Source organism: Somniosus microcephalus, chromosome 8, assembly GCF_052327205.1.
Source record: "Somniosus microcephalus isolate GS21.2 chromosome 8, FLI_Smic_1.0, whole genome shotgun sequence".
Lineage (NCBI taxonomy): Eukaryota > Metazoa > Chordata > Chondrichthyes > Squaliformes > Somniosidae > Somniosus > Somniosus microcephalus.
This window is the reverse complement of record NC_140994.1, coordinates 226,612,566-226,627,316: the sequence shown is the minus strand read 5'-3', so window position 1 is coordinate 226,627,316 and position 14,751 is coordinate 226,612,566. Positions and strand designations below refer to the sequence as shown.

The 14,751-nt window shown below is 39.8% G+C and overlaps 1 protein-coding gene across 7 annotated transcripts in view; it reads left to right on the top strand.

Moving 5' to 3' along the window:
• The window catches only part of aff4 (AF4/FMR2 family, member 4), a 118,565-nt gene that overhangs the window by 57,015 nt on the left and 46,799 nt on the right, over positions 1–14,751 (top strand). For 4 of the 7 annotated variants that reach the window (XM_085995759.1, XM_085995757.1, XM_085995756.1 and 1 more), the window contains 5 exons: positions 3,769–4,593; positions 7,289–7,333; positions 8,717–8,803; positions 9,891–9,927; positions 12,940–12,991. In XM_085995759.1, coding sequence (XP_085851885.1) covers positions 3,769–4,593; positions 7,289–7,333; positions 8,717–8,803; positions 9,891–9,927; positions 12,940–12,991 — 1,046 coding nt within the window. Of the gene's footprint in view, positions 1–9; positions 1,536–3,768; positions 4,594–7,288; positions 7,334–8,716; positions 8,804–9,890; positions 9,928–12,939; positions 12,992–14,751 lie in introns of those variants that run through there. The other 3 variants (XM_085995761.1, XM_085995760.1, XM_085995763.1) reach the window with 2 other exon arrangements.

Below are 14,751 nucleotides of genomic sequence, written 5' to 3'. Positions count from 1 at the left end.
GCTAATAATTATCCTTGAACATGTAACTTTTTAGGTTAGGAAGCTTGGCATCCTGCCCCTTTCCCTTGTGATCCTCAATTGGGAGCTGTTTTAATGATAAAAGCAAGTTTGAAGCTGAATTAAATTCTCCTTTGCACTGGTCAGAAATTCCCAATTACTGATGGACCTGGGCATGCAAGGGGTTCTGAATTAGCTGTCAGAAAAACAAGCCTTGAATTCATAAAGCATTTACATCCCTCGAGGTGCTTCCCGTGTAATGATTTACTTAGAAATGTGTGTTACGTAGGCAAATGTGGCAATGATTTTTATGCACTCAGGATTCCACAGACACCAAATGCAAACTCAAGTCTTGGCTTTAAGAGTCTTATGTGAAATGAACTTGATAGGCTTAAGTTAAATCTTTTTGCACCTGCTACACATTTGTGTGTGTGAATGTGTTTCAGAAAATAAATTGATGCTCTTTGTTTTTCTGCATCTGGTAATCCAGAGGTACTCACTAACTTGTAGTCAAGGGCCACAATTCACCAAAAAGCAATACCATGTTCTTTTAACAATAATGTGTGTCATATACTTAGGGTGCTTAACTACTTCATGCCTGTTCAATGTCTTGCATTCTTACTGTTGTCTATACTACTTTAATCTAAGGTTCCTGATGATTCCATAAATTTAAAGGTTTGTAAACCTGAGTTTTGAAGATTTTAATTGCTCTTTATTTGGAGGCGATATGATAGCCTGCTTTACTATAAACTCTGTTCATTACACAAATCATAGCCCAACAAATTTGTGATAATCAAGCAGAGAAAGGTACAATTGACATGAAAACGTCCTACTTTTGGGGTAAGAGAGATGCAGGACCAGGTTGCACCCTTCTTGCTGGGTGTATTTTTGTGTTCTGTAATGTTTAATACTGAAGTTGTGGCTGTGTCTGGCTCTGCACTGTGGTTGTGCCTGTACTTGGCTCTGTGATATTGCTATTGCTGCACCTGGTTGTGTCTGTCTCTCTGGTTGTGCTAGTCTATTGGTCAATGTCTTTGTGGCTGTGCTCGTTTCTCTGTCACTGTCCATCTCTGGCTGCATCTCTTTTACTCACCCTGTGCTTGTGCCTACTGTTTTCATAATAGCGCAAGAATCCCCCATGCTTCATTGCACCATCTGTCATTGCAGATGCAAGAAACTTGTGCATGTTTTTTTCAGTTTGCAAACGCCTGTAACGCAGACACTACTCCAGCGACTGAGATTAAGAGCAGTTCCTGTTATTGGCTAAATTTCCTCAGTGCTATAACTCTCAGTATTGGTGTCTTGAAATTGCTGCATGATGTAACCAGGGATGGAAGCAGAAAATTTCTACAAACTTACAAACTGTGCCCAATGTCCCCTGATGCACACATTTCTCGGGAGGGGGAGTCGAGGGCATTTCTGGGGAAGGAAGTGGTATCCATTTTGGTTATTTCAGGAAATTAAAAAGCGTGTGTCCTGTGTATGCCCATGAGTGCAACTGAAAGCCAGGACCTCCCGCAAATTCACAATATGTGCAGGTGAGGAAAACCATTTGGATCATCACCTTGGGGTTCCCCCTAAATAATATCAAGTTTTTTGCCTCCATTCTATGTGAAGAAGCACTTCCTGATATCAGTGCTAAACTTGCTTTTTATTACTTTACGGCTGTATCTCCTTTTCCCACTCTTGATGTCATTGATGTAAATTGGAAACAGTAGTGGCCCAAATACAGATCTATGGGCCATCCCACTCAGCATCTCCCCCATACCTCAACATAACTCCTCCAACAAGTCCCAGTTGTTTACTATTCTTCAGACAATTAGTTAACCATTTCCAAGATTTACCCTGAAACTTTTGAGCTTGAGTAATTGCAGTGGTTCATTGGCTGATTTCTTGCCACTTGGCCAGAGCTGTACAAACGGCAGCAGCACTTTGTTATTCCACAGTGACTTGTAATAAACATAAAGCTATCCAATAGACTGCATAGCTCTCCTTTGGCTTATTTTCTCTCCCTTTTTCCCCCTTCTCCCTCTTCCTGTTTAACATCCTCAATCTCAATTAGAGTATATAAGAGTAAAGAAGTCTTGCTGCAATCATACAGGGCATTGGTGAGGCCACACTGGAGTACCTTTTACAGTTCTGGTCTCCTTACCTAAGGAAAGACATACTTGCCTTAGAGGGAGTGCAACGAAGGTTCACTAGACTGGTTCCTGAGCTGAGGGGGTTGCCCTATGAGGAAAGATTGAGTAGACGAGGCCTATATTCCCTAGAGTTTAGAAGAATGAGAGCTGATCTAATTGGAACATATAAAATTCTTAAGGGGCTTGACAGGGTTAATGCTAAGCTGATGTTTCCCCTGGCTGGGGAATCTAGAACACGGAGCCACAGTCTCAAAATAAGGGGCCGGCCATTTAGGACTGATGAGGAGAAATGTCTTCACTCAAAGGGTTGTGAATCTTTGGAATTCTCTACCCCAGAGAGCTGTGGATGTTCAGTTGTTGAGTATGTTCAAGACAGAGGTTGATACATTTTTGGGAACAAAAGGGATTAATGGATATTGTGATAGTGCGGGAGGTGGCGTTGAGGTAGAAGATCAGCCGTGATCTTGTTGAATGGCAGAGCGGGCTCGAAGGGCCAAATGGCCTACTCCAGCTCCAATTTCTTTTGTTCTTGTATTCTAATTTGTTGAGATCACCTGGGACAAAATAGGACAATAAAAAAGAACACTTTTTTTTTCTTTGGAGGTATTATCTTGAAAAGAGGCTACAGGAAGGAGTTGGAATCCAATCATTTCCTAATTGTGTCTTTTTTCAGAAATGTAATTTGTTTTGACTGAGGGCAAGGCAGATTGGTCGTGGTAGTTGAATTGAGGAGGCAGTGGCAGAAGTGTGTAGATCAGGAAGCGCAGGGTTGAACTGTGCATTGCAAAAGCTGGTTGCATACACATTCAGTCAAACCTTTTTAAAATTATACTATAAATCTTAAACTGACCAATTATTTTGCTAAAGGATTTTTTTCCCGGAGCTACCTATTGTAATTGGAACTTCTGAAATAAATCATGGCACCATGCAGTTTGTATCATGTCTGTGTTCATCTTCCCGTGCAACTATCCCAATCAGTTATTCCACATTTCTGACGCTTTGTCTTTTTTAAAAAAAAATTTAAACAGTTGCACTGATGACCTCTTAATACTGTAGATGGATCTGCGGGAGGGGGGGATAGAGTTCACAAATGGCAGAACGGAGGTCCAAATCTGGACATCCATTTCTTGGGGAATTTCAAAGGTTTGAGTAGGAATGCATGCTTTCTAGTCAGGGTTATTTTAGATATTCTGTTTTCTTTATATAACTTCTATTTGCTCCTAAACTGAATTGTCTTTAAAGAATGTGTTTTGTTGTAATGCAGAATGTCTTTGCAGTTACGAATTGATAACTCATTAGCTTAACAGATCTCGCCAAAATGTAATTCTCTATTCCTGTTGTACAGTTAAAAGCCACGCTGGCTTTTTGATGATTTATGATATAAGTATCAGAGCAAACTATAGTTTCTCTTTCAGTCATCTCCCAAAAACGTGACCGCTGTATTTGAAATTGTGATGGCCATATGTATCCGTGCCTGCTAGTGTGATTGTCATCATTCACAATGTTGCCTTATTATGTATTGTAATTGTCAATTGTTTTTTTCGTTATCAGCTGAAACGAAATATTTTCTTTAAAAATTAAGAACTTTCTACTTTTTTATATATATGTATATATATTTTTCTAAAAACAGGGGCGAACAGAAGATAAACTTTCTAGCAGAATCCAGAGCATGTTGGGAAATTATGATGAAATGAAAGACTCGATAGGAGATAAATCTGTTCAAAAACACACACCCAAAGGGACAGTTCCATCAACTACAGATGAGAAACCTGACCAAGCTTTCTTTGGTGAGCAGAGACACGGTACATCTCACCAAAGTAGTAAGTGGACTCCAGTGGGTCCAGCAACTTCTGCCCCTAGTACTTCATCACAGTCACAAAAGAGGTCAAGTTCAGGGTTGCAAAGCAGCCATGGCAGTAGCCAAAGACTCAGTGGTGGCAGCAGCAATACTGGCAGTAGCAGTAGCCAGAGACACGACCGTGATTCGTACAGCAGCAATCGTAAGAGAAGTGGCCAACATGGATCTGAACATTCAAAATCCCATTCAGTCAGTCCAGCTAAGCCACCTGCAGTTTCATCATCTTTAAGTTCTAGTCATTCCAGGTCTCAAGGAAGTGACCACCATAGTAAAGAGCGCCATCGGTCAAAATCTCCTCGAGACCTAGATGCTACCTGGGACTCTCCATCTCGTGTTCACACTTTTCCTGCTAGTGGGCAGCATTCTTCGCAGTCATTCACTCCTGCATTGATGTCCAAACCCAGCTCAATGATTCAGAAGCCCACTGCATATGTAAGGCCTATGGATGGACAGGATCAAGCCCCTAATGAATCGTTAGAGCCGAAGATTTCTTCCGAGCATTATGGTAACCAGTCTCATGGCAGCAGTCTGGCAGAAATGAAGTCGGGTAACAAAGTACATCTCTCAAAACTAAAAATCCCATCTCAACCAGTGGAGGTAAGCAAATTATCTTTTTTTCCTGAACGTGCCAAAATTTCACGCCATTCTCTTCAGCTTTAAATGAAAGCTCATAGTAGAATGAAAGTTTAATGTGACTTTTGCTCATTCAAAAACTGAATTTTAAAGCAACTTTATTGATGTACCAACAAGGTATAATATCTTGTTTAAAATAGAAATTGGATATTTTGCTGACACTACAAGTTCCTTGAAGTAGTTGCGTAACCTCAAACCCAGAATGACTTTACAGCTAATACAGAATTGCAATTAGTTCAATATACAAACCTAAGGAGATAAAATTATTAGCTGAGCTGCACTTCACTGCTTCCAAACACTTTACCTAACTGTCCCTATTGAGACAGAATGCACTGTTATGACATTGCAGAGAACTGTTGAGCATTGGGCTGCCTGAGAGTATTGATTGTAAAGTGAGCACTTTCTGCTCTGAGCTTTCAGATCTTCTTTCTCTCTCTGCATAGTACAGTATATGAGGCAACCCATTTCTTTCACTACTTTTAGATCCAGAAAATTGTCCTCTGGGTTGTTTCTGTAACAGACATTTTTACATGGCCAGGTTGTTAGCCTGACTCTCCACCCGCTACTAGGAGGACCAGTCAGTTACAATGGGATCTGTCACCACTTTGCTTCCATTGGACACAAGTACCCTGCTGGATGTCAATCTAGTACTCAGAGACCAGAACTTTCATCTCCACTCGCTGGGGCTGTCTGGTGTGAGGCTCAAACCTAAATCCTTCTGACTTAGAGTTAGAATTATTTATGGCACATGTAACTTTTGACTCGGCAAAAACTGTGGAGGAATTTAAAAGTAAAATGTGTATTTTGCATTATCGAGCGTTACCGTATGGTTAGTGTAAAAATTGTTGGTACATAGGAACAGAAGCAGTCCATGCAGCCCCTACTTTATAGTCAATCCTTTGGGTGCCCACATTGAGTGAATGATTAAATGTTGAAAATATTTGTAGTTGCAGTACAGCTCTGATTGGATCTTGGTGGGTGTGCGAATTACCTTCAAATTGTGCAGTAATAAAAATGTCAACCTTCCTTTGTTTCCCTCTTCGCACCCCCCCCCCCCCCCCCAAAAAAAAAATGACTGTAGGTTGTCCAAATTTTTTGTTCAATACTTGTTGTTTAGATCAATTTAAAAATTAGGGTTTTGTCCCCTCATTAGCCATAAAGTTTGATCTTATTGGATATATTTCCACAACTATGTAAAGACTGAAAAGTGAAATTGCTTGCTTTTTTAGTAAGCTAGTAGCTGAACCTACTCTTTACTCATACAATATGCTTTCCCACCACAGCATATGTAATTTGTGCCAGGGCTACTTGTGTTTATTGTATTCCAAGTAAATGAGCCCACCACCAGCAGGAAATGCATTCTTCTCTTGTACTGTACCTCAACTGATGTCCTTACAAGAAAGGTCTACAAAATAACATTGGATATTTAATTCCTATGTATTGTTTTTAATTCAAGTGGCAGTATAAGTTTCTCCCTTCCGTTCATCACTGTTTTAGAATTTATTGTTCAAAAGTCTATGGTATACCTGTAGCACCGAATGAATTGTGTAAAACAACAGCTGATTCCTACGAAAGCTGACTAACATTTTTATGTTCTTCACTGTATATTGTTAGATTGTTATTTTGGGGGTTAACTTAGCAGTAATTGCTTGATTTTTAAAAAGCACTTAATTAAGCAAAAGAATTTTACCACTGTGATTATCAGCTTGTCGCTCAACTAGGTTTAAAAGAAAATTCTAAAATTAAGTATTGAAGCAGGCAGGCTGCTGTATTATGGGAGTAAATAAGGACCGTCAAAATGCTGCCATCAAAAAGAGCTAATGAGGACTAAAATTTAGATCTTGTTTTTAAAAAAAAAAGTGTAGAAACAAAAACCGGTGAAGTTGGAAATGCTCAGCCGGTTAGGCCGCATCTTTGGAAAGAACAGAAGAGTTGATGTTTCAGGTGTGGCGCTTCTGAGTTTTGACAATGGGTTCGCACCCAAAACATCAATTTCACTGCTCTCTCCACAGATGCTGCCTGACCTGAAATGTTTCCAGCATTTTCGGTGTTGGGGGGGGGGTGGGTTCAGCATCTGCAGGTTTTGCTTTTTGTTCAAACAAAGAGTAAATGGAGAGAGACTGGGTAGCTATTTGGCCACATTAAGAAACAGTAGCCTACTATTTTGAAATCTGCTTAGCCTATTTGTTACTGTTTGGATAATTGCAGTGCCATATTCAAAACTTGGTGACTATGGGCTCCAGCATAGTGGCAATGTCTGACAGTAGCAAGGGAAAGAAAGTGGATTTCTTTGAAAGTTACCACCAATACTTCTTACAGGAAGGGTTATTTTGGTATTAGTTATAGACTAGGTACTGTAGAATGAGAATGTTCCTAAAACTCCCAAATTATTTCACCAGACATACATTTATATGTTGCTTTGGTTTAGGAGGCTTTATGACCCATGATATTTAAAATATGAACCTTTGTTTATACTGGTTTGTTGACTCACTCATAAGTGGCCTCCCAATCATTTGGATCTGGTTTAATTTTGTTAAAAATGGTGGTATTGCTGATGGCTTAGTAGCAATGTCAGTAGTATATACAAGGCATGAAACCATCAAATAAAATATTCTGTTGGTGAGCAAAAATTACATTTATTTCTTTTTGAAATTTACAGTCTTCTGTGTCAGGTGATGCCAGCTGTGTGGATGAGATTCTAAAGGTATGTCCATTATGATCATTGGTATTAGTATTCCTATCTTGTTTACTCTGACATTTTTATTTGTTTCCTCCCTTCCCCTTTGCTCCCTCCTTTCCCGAAGGCACTGACTTATTCTAGGGGATGGTGCTGCTGAGGTATAATATCACAGGCACTGGAAGCCCTCTGGTATTGTGGCCACTCTTTACATGTGAGCCTCGTCAGTGAGTGCCTGCAGGTTGCTTGATTTTGTGGTGTGGTTAATTATAACCAAGACCAATCCTGTGTTCACACAATTGCTTTACATGCAGGGGCACTGGGTAGTGATGAGCAGTAATCCTAGCAGCTATTTATCCCCTCCTCAACGCTGAGGGCAATTAGTGTTCCCACTGTTGCCTAATTTAGCATACATCAGAGATCAAACTATGCATAATCCTGGTCTGCATGGCTCGGTACAATGCAGGTGATGCATTTATCCACTTTAGTTGCACTGCAGGGGTGGCCGTGTGAATTAAAGTCTTCCCAACAGTTTTCTAAAAGCAGCCCCAGAGGGCATGGTTAGCAGCTCCAGCTGAATCTCCTGTGAAAACAGTGTGCAGTTGTTTTACAGTTGAGATGAGGAGTGGTAGGGATTTCTTCCCATTTTGCTAAACTGAGCTTTCTAGATTAACTGAAGAGCAACATTGATACAGTGGTGCAGAAAGCTAAGCCGGAATTGGTGGAAGGACTGAAAGTAAACTTTTGTTAATTGTCATTTTAATACTGTTTTCCTGTTATAAATGTACAATACTGCAAAGTTCATTTTACACACTTGCGTTGAGATCTGTGGAAGTAAAAAAAATAAAAAAATAAATACTGTGAAAATGTGTAAAAGTATCTTTTAGTTTGTTAGTTGATCTCCTGCGGCATTCTACATGGGAAGTCAAAGACCAAGTGTAATCTGGGTGAAGTATGTTAGAAGGCAGGGGATAATTTGACCAGGGCGCACAGATGTGATTCACTCCCCAACTTAGTCAAAAATGTTGTTATTTTTGTATTTCCATTATAAATTCCGATGCCCATATTTATAATGCAAATTGATTATGTAGACTTGTCATGCTGTAATTACACCTGCCAGTGGAGGCACTGCAGCACGGCTGCTGGTGGGAGGGTGTAATTATAGCTTGATAGGTTCACATCAGTTTTCATTATAAATTCCTTTGCTCATATTTATAATGAAAAATGCTAACAGGATGTGTGTGCAGATGTGAGCTTTTTAATATATTATTATAGTTGAAGTTCCAGGATGTTTGAGCTGAAATCAGGTTCAGTTTAGATAAAAACTTGCATAAATCACCTGTTAATTAGGAGTCACTTGAGCCATCTGTCAAGGAATACAATTCTGACCCATTGTACACTGTGCTGTAGGAAATGACTCACTCCTGGCCACCACCTCTGACAGCAATTCATACACCGTGCAAGGCTGAGCCATCAAAATTTCCATTTCCAACAAAGGTGGGTATCTGTGTTTACCTCTACAGAAATGGAATATTTAAAATTGGGGTCAAGAGAAGAGTACAAGAACAGAGGAATTTATGTGATGTAGGAGAGGAAAGAAATAATGTAGATGTGAATCCATGCTGTGGGAGAAGAAAAAGGAACTGTCAGAGAAAATGAAGAAATGTCAAAGGACAAGCACACTGCAGGAGTGTGAGGAAGGCATTGCAGAGGAATTCACAAAGAAAGGGAACTTGAGTATCTTTGTATCCTTTTTAGTAGAAAAATCTATATGCAACCTGCCAAACCTCTTCAAATTTAAATACACTTTAATGCTGATGATATTGAGTATTTCTTTGAACAGATCGTGTTCCATTCCTGTGATGAGAGGCTCAAATGTTATCAGCAAAATTGAATATTTCCACTAACGCCCAACAAAGGGAAACGTGATTTTTTTTTTTTTAATGTCTTTTATGTACAGACATCTATTTGTATTTAAGATGATGCATTTATTTTACAGCAAATCTAGAAAGTTCACTTACTAGTTAGCTTGAGAAAGCTCTACTACTTTCCACCTTTAGAAAGTCGAAAATCACCTGCAGCTTGGAATTAACCTTGATGTGTTTCTTTCTCTCTTTCTCTATTTCCTTTTGCTTTCATGCTGCACCTGATCCTTTTTTGGCCTGTAGCCGCTCTTCTCTACCCCACTAGATTCTTGTGCATTTTAATTCTTTTAGGATTCATTTTCTCTGGTTAAAGTTCAATTAACAGAGTTTGGTGAGTGGAAAGTTCATTTCACGGAGTTCAAAAAATGTCCTACTCGCCAAGGTTGCGAGTAACTTTAAAAAGCTACTTTACTTCCAGCACTGTTTTTACAGCATGTATTGTGATTAAAATCCTACAGAATATGTGTATGATCTTGCAGGTAAAGTGTACTGTGAAAATTTCCTGAATGACAGTGGATTATAGAAACCTGTATTGCTTAAAATATGGATAGTCAACGGAACAGCTGTGGGTCAAAGAGGAGTTTGCTCCATTTCCAGTCCTAATGTGACCATTTTAGATGCAGTACATTTCACAACTTGTATTGTCTTTTATTTTTTAGGAATCTCAGCATGTTAACTGCAGTATACCAGGGCAGAGTAAGTATTTAAAGCTATTTAAAATGGGATGTTTTTAATTTATCCATAATATATTAGTCTTCATTACATGGTGTGACGATCCTGTCAGTAGAAAATTGCATGTCCTCCAACTTGCTGAGGGAAATGGCAGGGGAGATCACACACTTCAGACATCACACACTAATGCAAATTTCTGTTTCATCTTTGAAAAAAAGTATGAGGAGCAAAGGCAGTCACTCTGAATGTACAGGCAAACTGCAGTAATAGAAAAGTACCAGAGAAAGATGGTCTGCATCATCATAACTGACCTGTGTATGAACTTATCCAGTGTTTACTTAACATTAGTCAGACTTTTAAACTTTTGAAAGAGACACCTACACCTTAACAAAAGAAAAATTAATTCTGTTGATCCATGGTATATAATGTTCTTAGCCTTATAAAATAGCGCACACCACACTTTGTGTCTGTAGCACCAAAATTTTAACAGTTTTCTGATTATTTTTGGGGGTAACTTCAATCAGGAAATGCCACTATTATCCATTTACTACATTGTCTCCCAGCGCATCTCTCAAAATTCTGCCATATACTCCCAATTCACTGCTTCCATGTGGATCCACTAGCATTTTTTAAATCTTGTCACAATAATAAGAGTTGTATATTCACCACCCATGTGGAGTGATTTAAAAACTAAATTATCCTAATGGTTAACAGTTGCCCACATCCTTTTATAACTTTCAGGCTACATTAAGATTGTAAGGATAATTTGTCTTGCAGGATCTGGTAAGACTTTTATTCCAAGTCAGGTTGGCAGCATAACTCATGGTCAGGTGCAGATTTGGTTCTGCAGTGCCCACCATCTGGCAAGGTCGGGTGGTGAGAGCCGAGGGAAGCTAGGCATTCCTTCACAGCAGGTAGGAAAAATTAGAGGGCAGGTAATTAAGGGGCTGCTCTTAACATGCTTATTAACTGGTTAAAGGATGACAATTAACAGACAGCTGGTCACATGCCAGATAATCGTGAGTGGTTGGAGCAAACAAAAATGGGGTGCTAAAAATTAAAGTTGATTGGTGATTTTTTTTTTAGTGGCTGGTTGTTAACATCTCATTATTGATGAAGGCTAGTCTATAGTGGTATAAGATTGTCTACCCAGGAAAGTACCTGTTTCTATTGATTGAGAAGAATGTAATGATATTGAAATATCCAATAATGCAAGGGGTAATTAGGACAAAATAATAAACACTTCATAATTATCTGATGGATTATTTACCTGGTAAAATCCAAAGTATTAATATAATTGAAATGCAAATTTTAAAAGAAAAAGTGAACTTGCATTTATATGGTGACTTTACCTTCCTCAGGACATTGTAAAGCACATCAGTCAATTAAATACTTCTGAAGTATAGTCGCTGTTGTAAGGTCGACAAATGAAGCAGCCAATTTGTGCACAGCAAGGTCCCACAAACAGCAGAAATAAATGACCAGATCATCTGGTTTGGTGGTGTTGATTTGAGAGGTAAACATTGGTCAGGACACTTGGACAACCCTCTTGCTCTCCTTTTGTATAGTGCAATGGATCTTTTGTGTCCACTTGCGAAGGCCGATGTGACCTTGGTTAACATCTCATGCAAAAGAGGGCATCTCTGTGCAGCACTACCTCCACAACAAAGGAACACGATCTTAAAATTAGAGCTAGGCCTTTTTAGGAGTGACATCAGGAAGCACTTTTTCACACATGGGACTGTGGAAATCCAGACCTTTATCCCCCACAAAGTGGTGGATGTTGATGCTGCATCAATTGAAATTTTCAAGACTCAGATCGATAGATATTTGTTAGGTGAAGGTATCAATGGATATGGAGCAAAGGCAAGTAAATGGTATTAAGGTACAGATCAGCCTTGATCTAATTGAATGGCATAACAGGCTCAATGAACTGAATGGCCTACTCCTAGTTCTATGTTCCTTCAATACTACACTATAGTGCCAACCTAGTTTATATGCTCAAGTCTCTGAAATGGGGTTTGAACCCATGACCTTTTGACTTGGTGAGTGTGTTACTACTGAGCCAAGGCTGACACTATCCTTTTTTACAAAGCCTTTCCTCTATTGTCCAGCTGTCAGATTGCCCTTGCTTGGTTCCACTCTTACCAATATGATAGTACCCAAATTCTTCTAAATAAATACCAAAGCCATTGCATCTTCTCTTTTCTCCTCTCTTTCCCCCCCCCCCCCCGCCCCATACACACCGTTCCCTCACCACTGATTCCATCCCCCTCTGTGGCAAATGTCTCGGGCTGAAGCACACTGTGCGCAGCCTCTGTGCCCTATTTGATCCCGAGCTAAGCGCCAAAATGCATGTCCTCTACATCACAAAGACTGCCTACTTCCACCTCTAACATTGCCTGATTCCATCCCTACCTCGGACCATTTACTGCTCAAACCTCATCTGTACTTTTGTCACCTCCTGACCAAGTTACCCCCTATTTTTTTGGGGGGAGCATGACCTCTTTAAGGGGCTGCTCGGCCCATACACAGTTTTGCTTGTGTGAAATTTTACATTAGAAAAGCCGGTCCCGGGCTGTGTGGGACTCTGGCAGAGAGCCGCACGGCCGTGCAGCTTAAAGAGAATGTTGCTCCTGATTTGACTATTCTGGCCCTCACTCTCTGGCCCTCCCCTCCCCCCCACCTCGCTCGCTTGCTCTCTGGCCCTCTCTCCGCCCCCGGCCCCCCCTTGCTCTCTGGCCTCCTCTCTCTCTCCCCCTCTGGCCCTCTTTCCTCGCCCTCTGGCCTTTCTCTCTCGCGCACGCGCTGTCTCTCTCTGGCATGCTCTTTCTGTCCACCATGCTCGCTTTCTGGACCTGAGACCTCCTTGGTCTGTGGTTCATCTGCTCTCTGGGCATGCTCACTCGGATTAAGGGAGCTTTTGTCCAGTATCGTAAATTGGGTACAAATTTACTGCACATAATAGAAGACCTTAAACTGTTTTTGGTAGTGATTAGAATTATATATTTTTTAATAATGAGATTTTAATTGCAGAGAGATACAATGCAGCATCAAAATCAACCTCCAGTCATCACCAAGCAAAATGGTAAGTCATTTTCATTTTGCCTTGCATTGGAGGAAGATTTTCTGTGTGCACTCTTGTGCAACAATCATAAATCCCTTTAAAGACTGGGTTTACAATTTCAATGCACGAAGGGCACAGAGGAATTCTTCCCCGATCTGCTGTTGGCATATATATGGCAGTGAGGAAGAAAAAAGTTTAATGGAGTGTGCAATTTGCAGGTAAGCCTTAGGCAAGAATCTGTCCAGTGTCTTTGATGCTGGGTATGTAGTCATCTCAGCAGTACCCCACCAGTTGATGCTAACTTGAGGTACTTGATACTGTGTTTATAAATTGTTTTTGGAGCAAGATATTAATTGGACAGAAGAGGTAGGTAAAGGGGATAAGGGAATGGAGTTCCAACAATGTGTACAGGACTCCTTTCTAACCCAATATGTAAAAAGCCCAACAAGGGAGGATTCGCTATTGGATCTAGTAATGGAGAATGAACCAGAGCAGATAAGAGAAGTAAAAGTAGGGGAACATCTAGGCAATAGTGACTGTAATATAATACGTTTGAAGATAATAATTGAGAAATACTTAAGTATGACAAAGACCAGATAATAGATTGGAGAAAAGCTGATTTTGAAGGGCTGAGAATAGAACTTGGGAAAATAAAATGGACAACAATATTGGCAAACAGTGTCATAGAACAGCAATGGGAAACACTTAAAACGGTGTTCAACAGAGTCCAGGAAAAATATATTCCGCTAAAAAATAAGAAGCTAAACACTAATGAGACACCATGGATGAATAAAGCCATAAGGAAAAAATTGAGGGTAAGGAAAGAGGCATACATTAAGTACATGGACAACATGATGAGGGAGAGTACGAAAAGATTAGGAGAGAAGTCAAAAAAATAATTAGGAAGGCAAAGAGGAACTACAAGATTAAATTATCAAGGAACGTAAAACAAAATAGTAAAATATTTTACAGGCATGTAAATAAAAAAGGAAGGTCAGGATGGGAGTAGGGCCACGAAGGAATGGACAGGATAATACCACAAGCAATGATAGAGAGATGGCAGAGATATTAAATAATTACTTTGCTTCAGTATTTACCAGGGAGATAGAACAGGTGGAGATGACATCGGATGATGAGATTAGTAATGAGATAACTGCATTTTAAATAAAATGAGCTGTATTAAATAAACAAATGAAACTCAGAGGATAAAACTCCTGGTCCGGACAGATTACATCCACACATTTTAAAAGAATCTAGGGAAGACATAGCAGAGTCATTACTACACATATTTAGTAATTCATTAGAAAACGGTATAGTGCCAGAGGACTGGCGGATAGCTAATGTAATAATACCTATATTTAAGAAGGGAGATAGAACATGTCCAGGGAACTATAGACCATTCAGCTTAACATTGGTGGTAGGAAAAATAATGTAAGCCCTATTATAGGAGAAAATGGAAGAACATCTAGAAACCAAAAATATAATAATAAATAGCATGGATTTCAAAAGGGAAAGTCTTGCTTGACCAACCTAATTTAATTTTTTGAAGAGGTAACAGAGTAGACAAGGGTAATGTAGTAGAAGTAATTTATCTAGATTTTTCAAAAGGCCATCGATAAGGTACCACATAATAGACTAATGAATAAGGTCAGGCAATGCGGAGCCAGGGGACAAGTGGCAGAATGGATAGCAAGCTGGCTTCAAGACAGAAAGCGGAGAGTAGGGGTAAAGAGTAGCTATTCAGAGTGGCAGAAGGTGAGAAGTGGTGTTCCACAAGGATC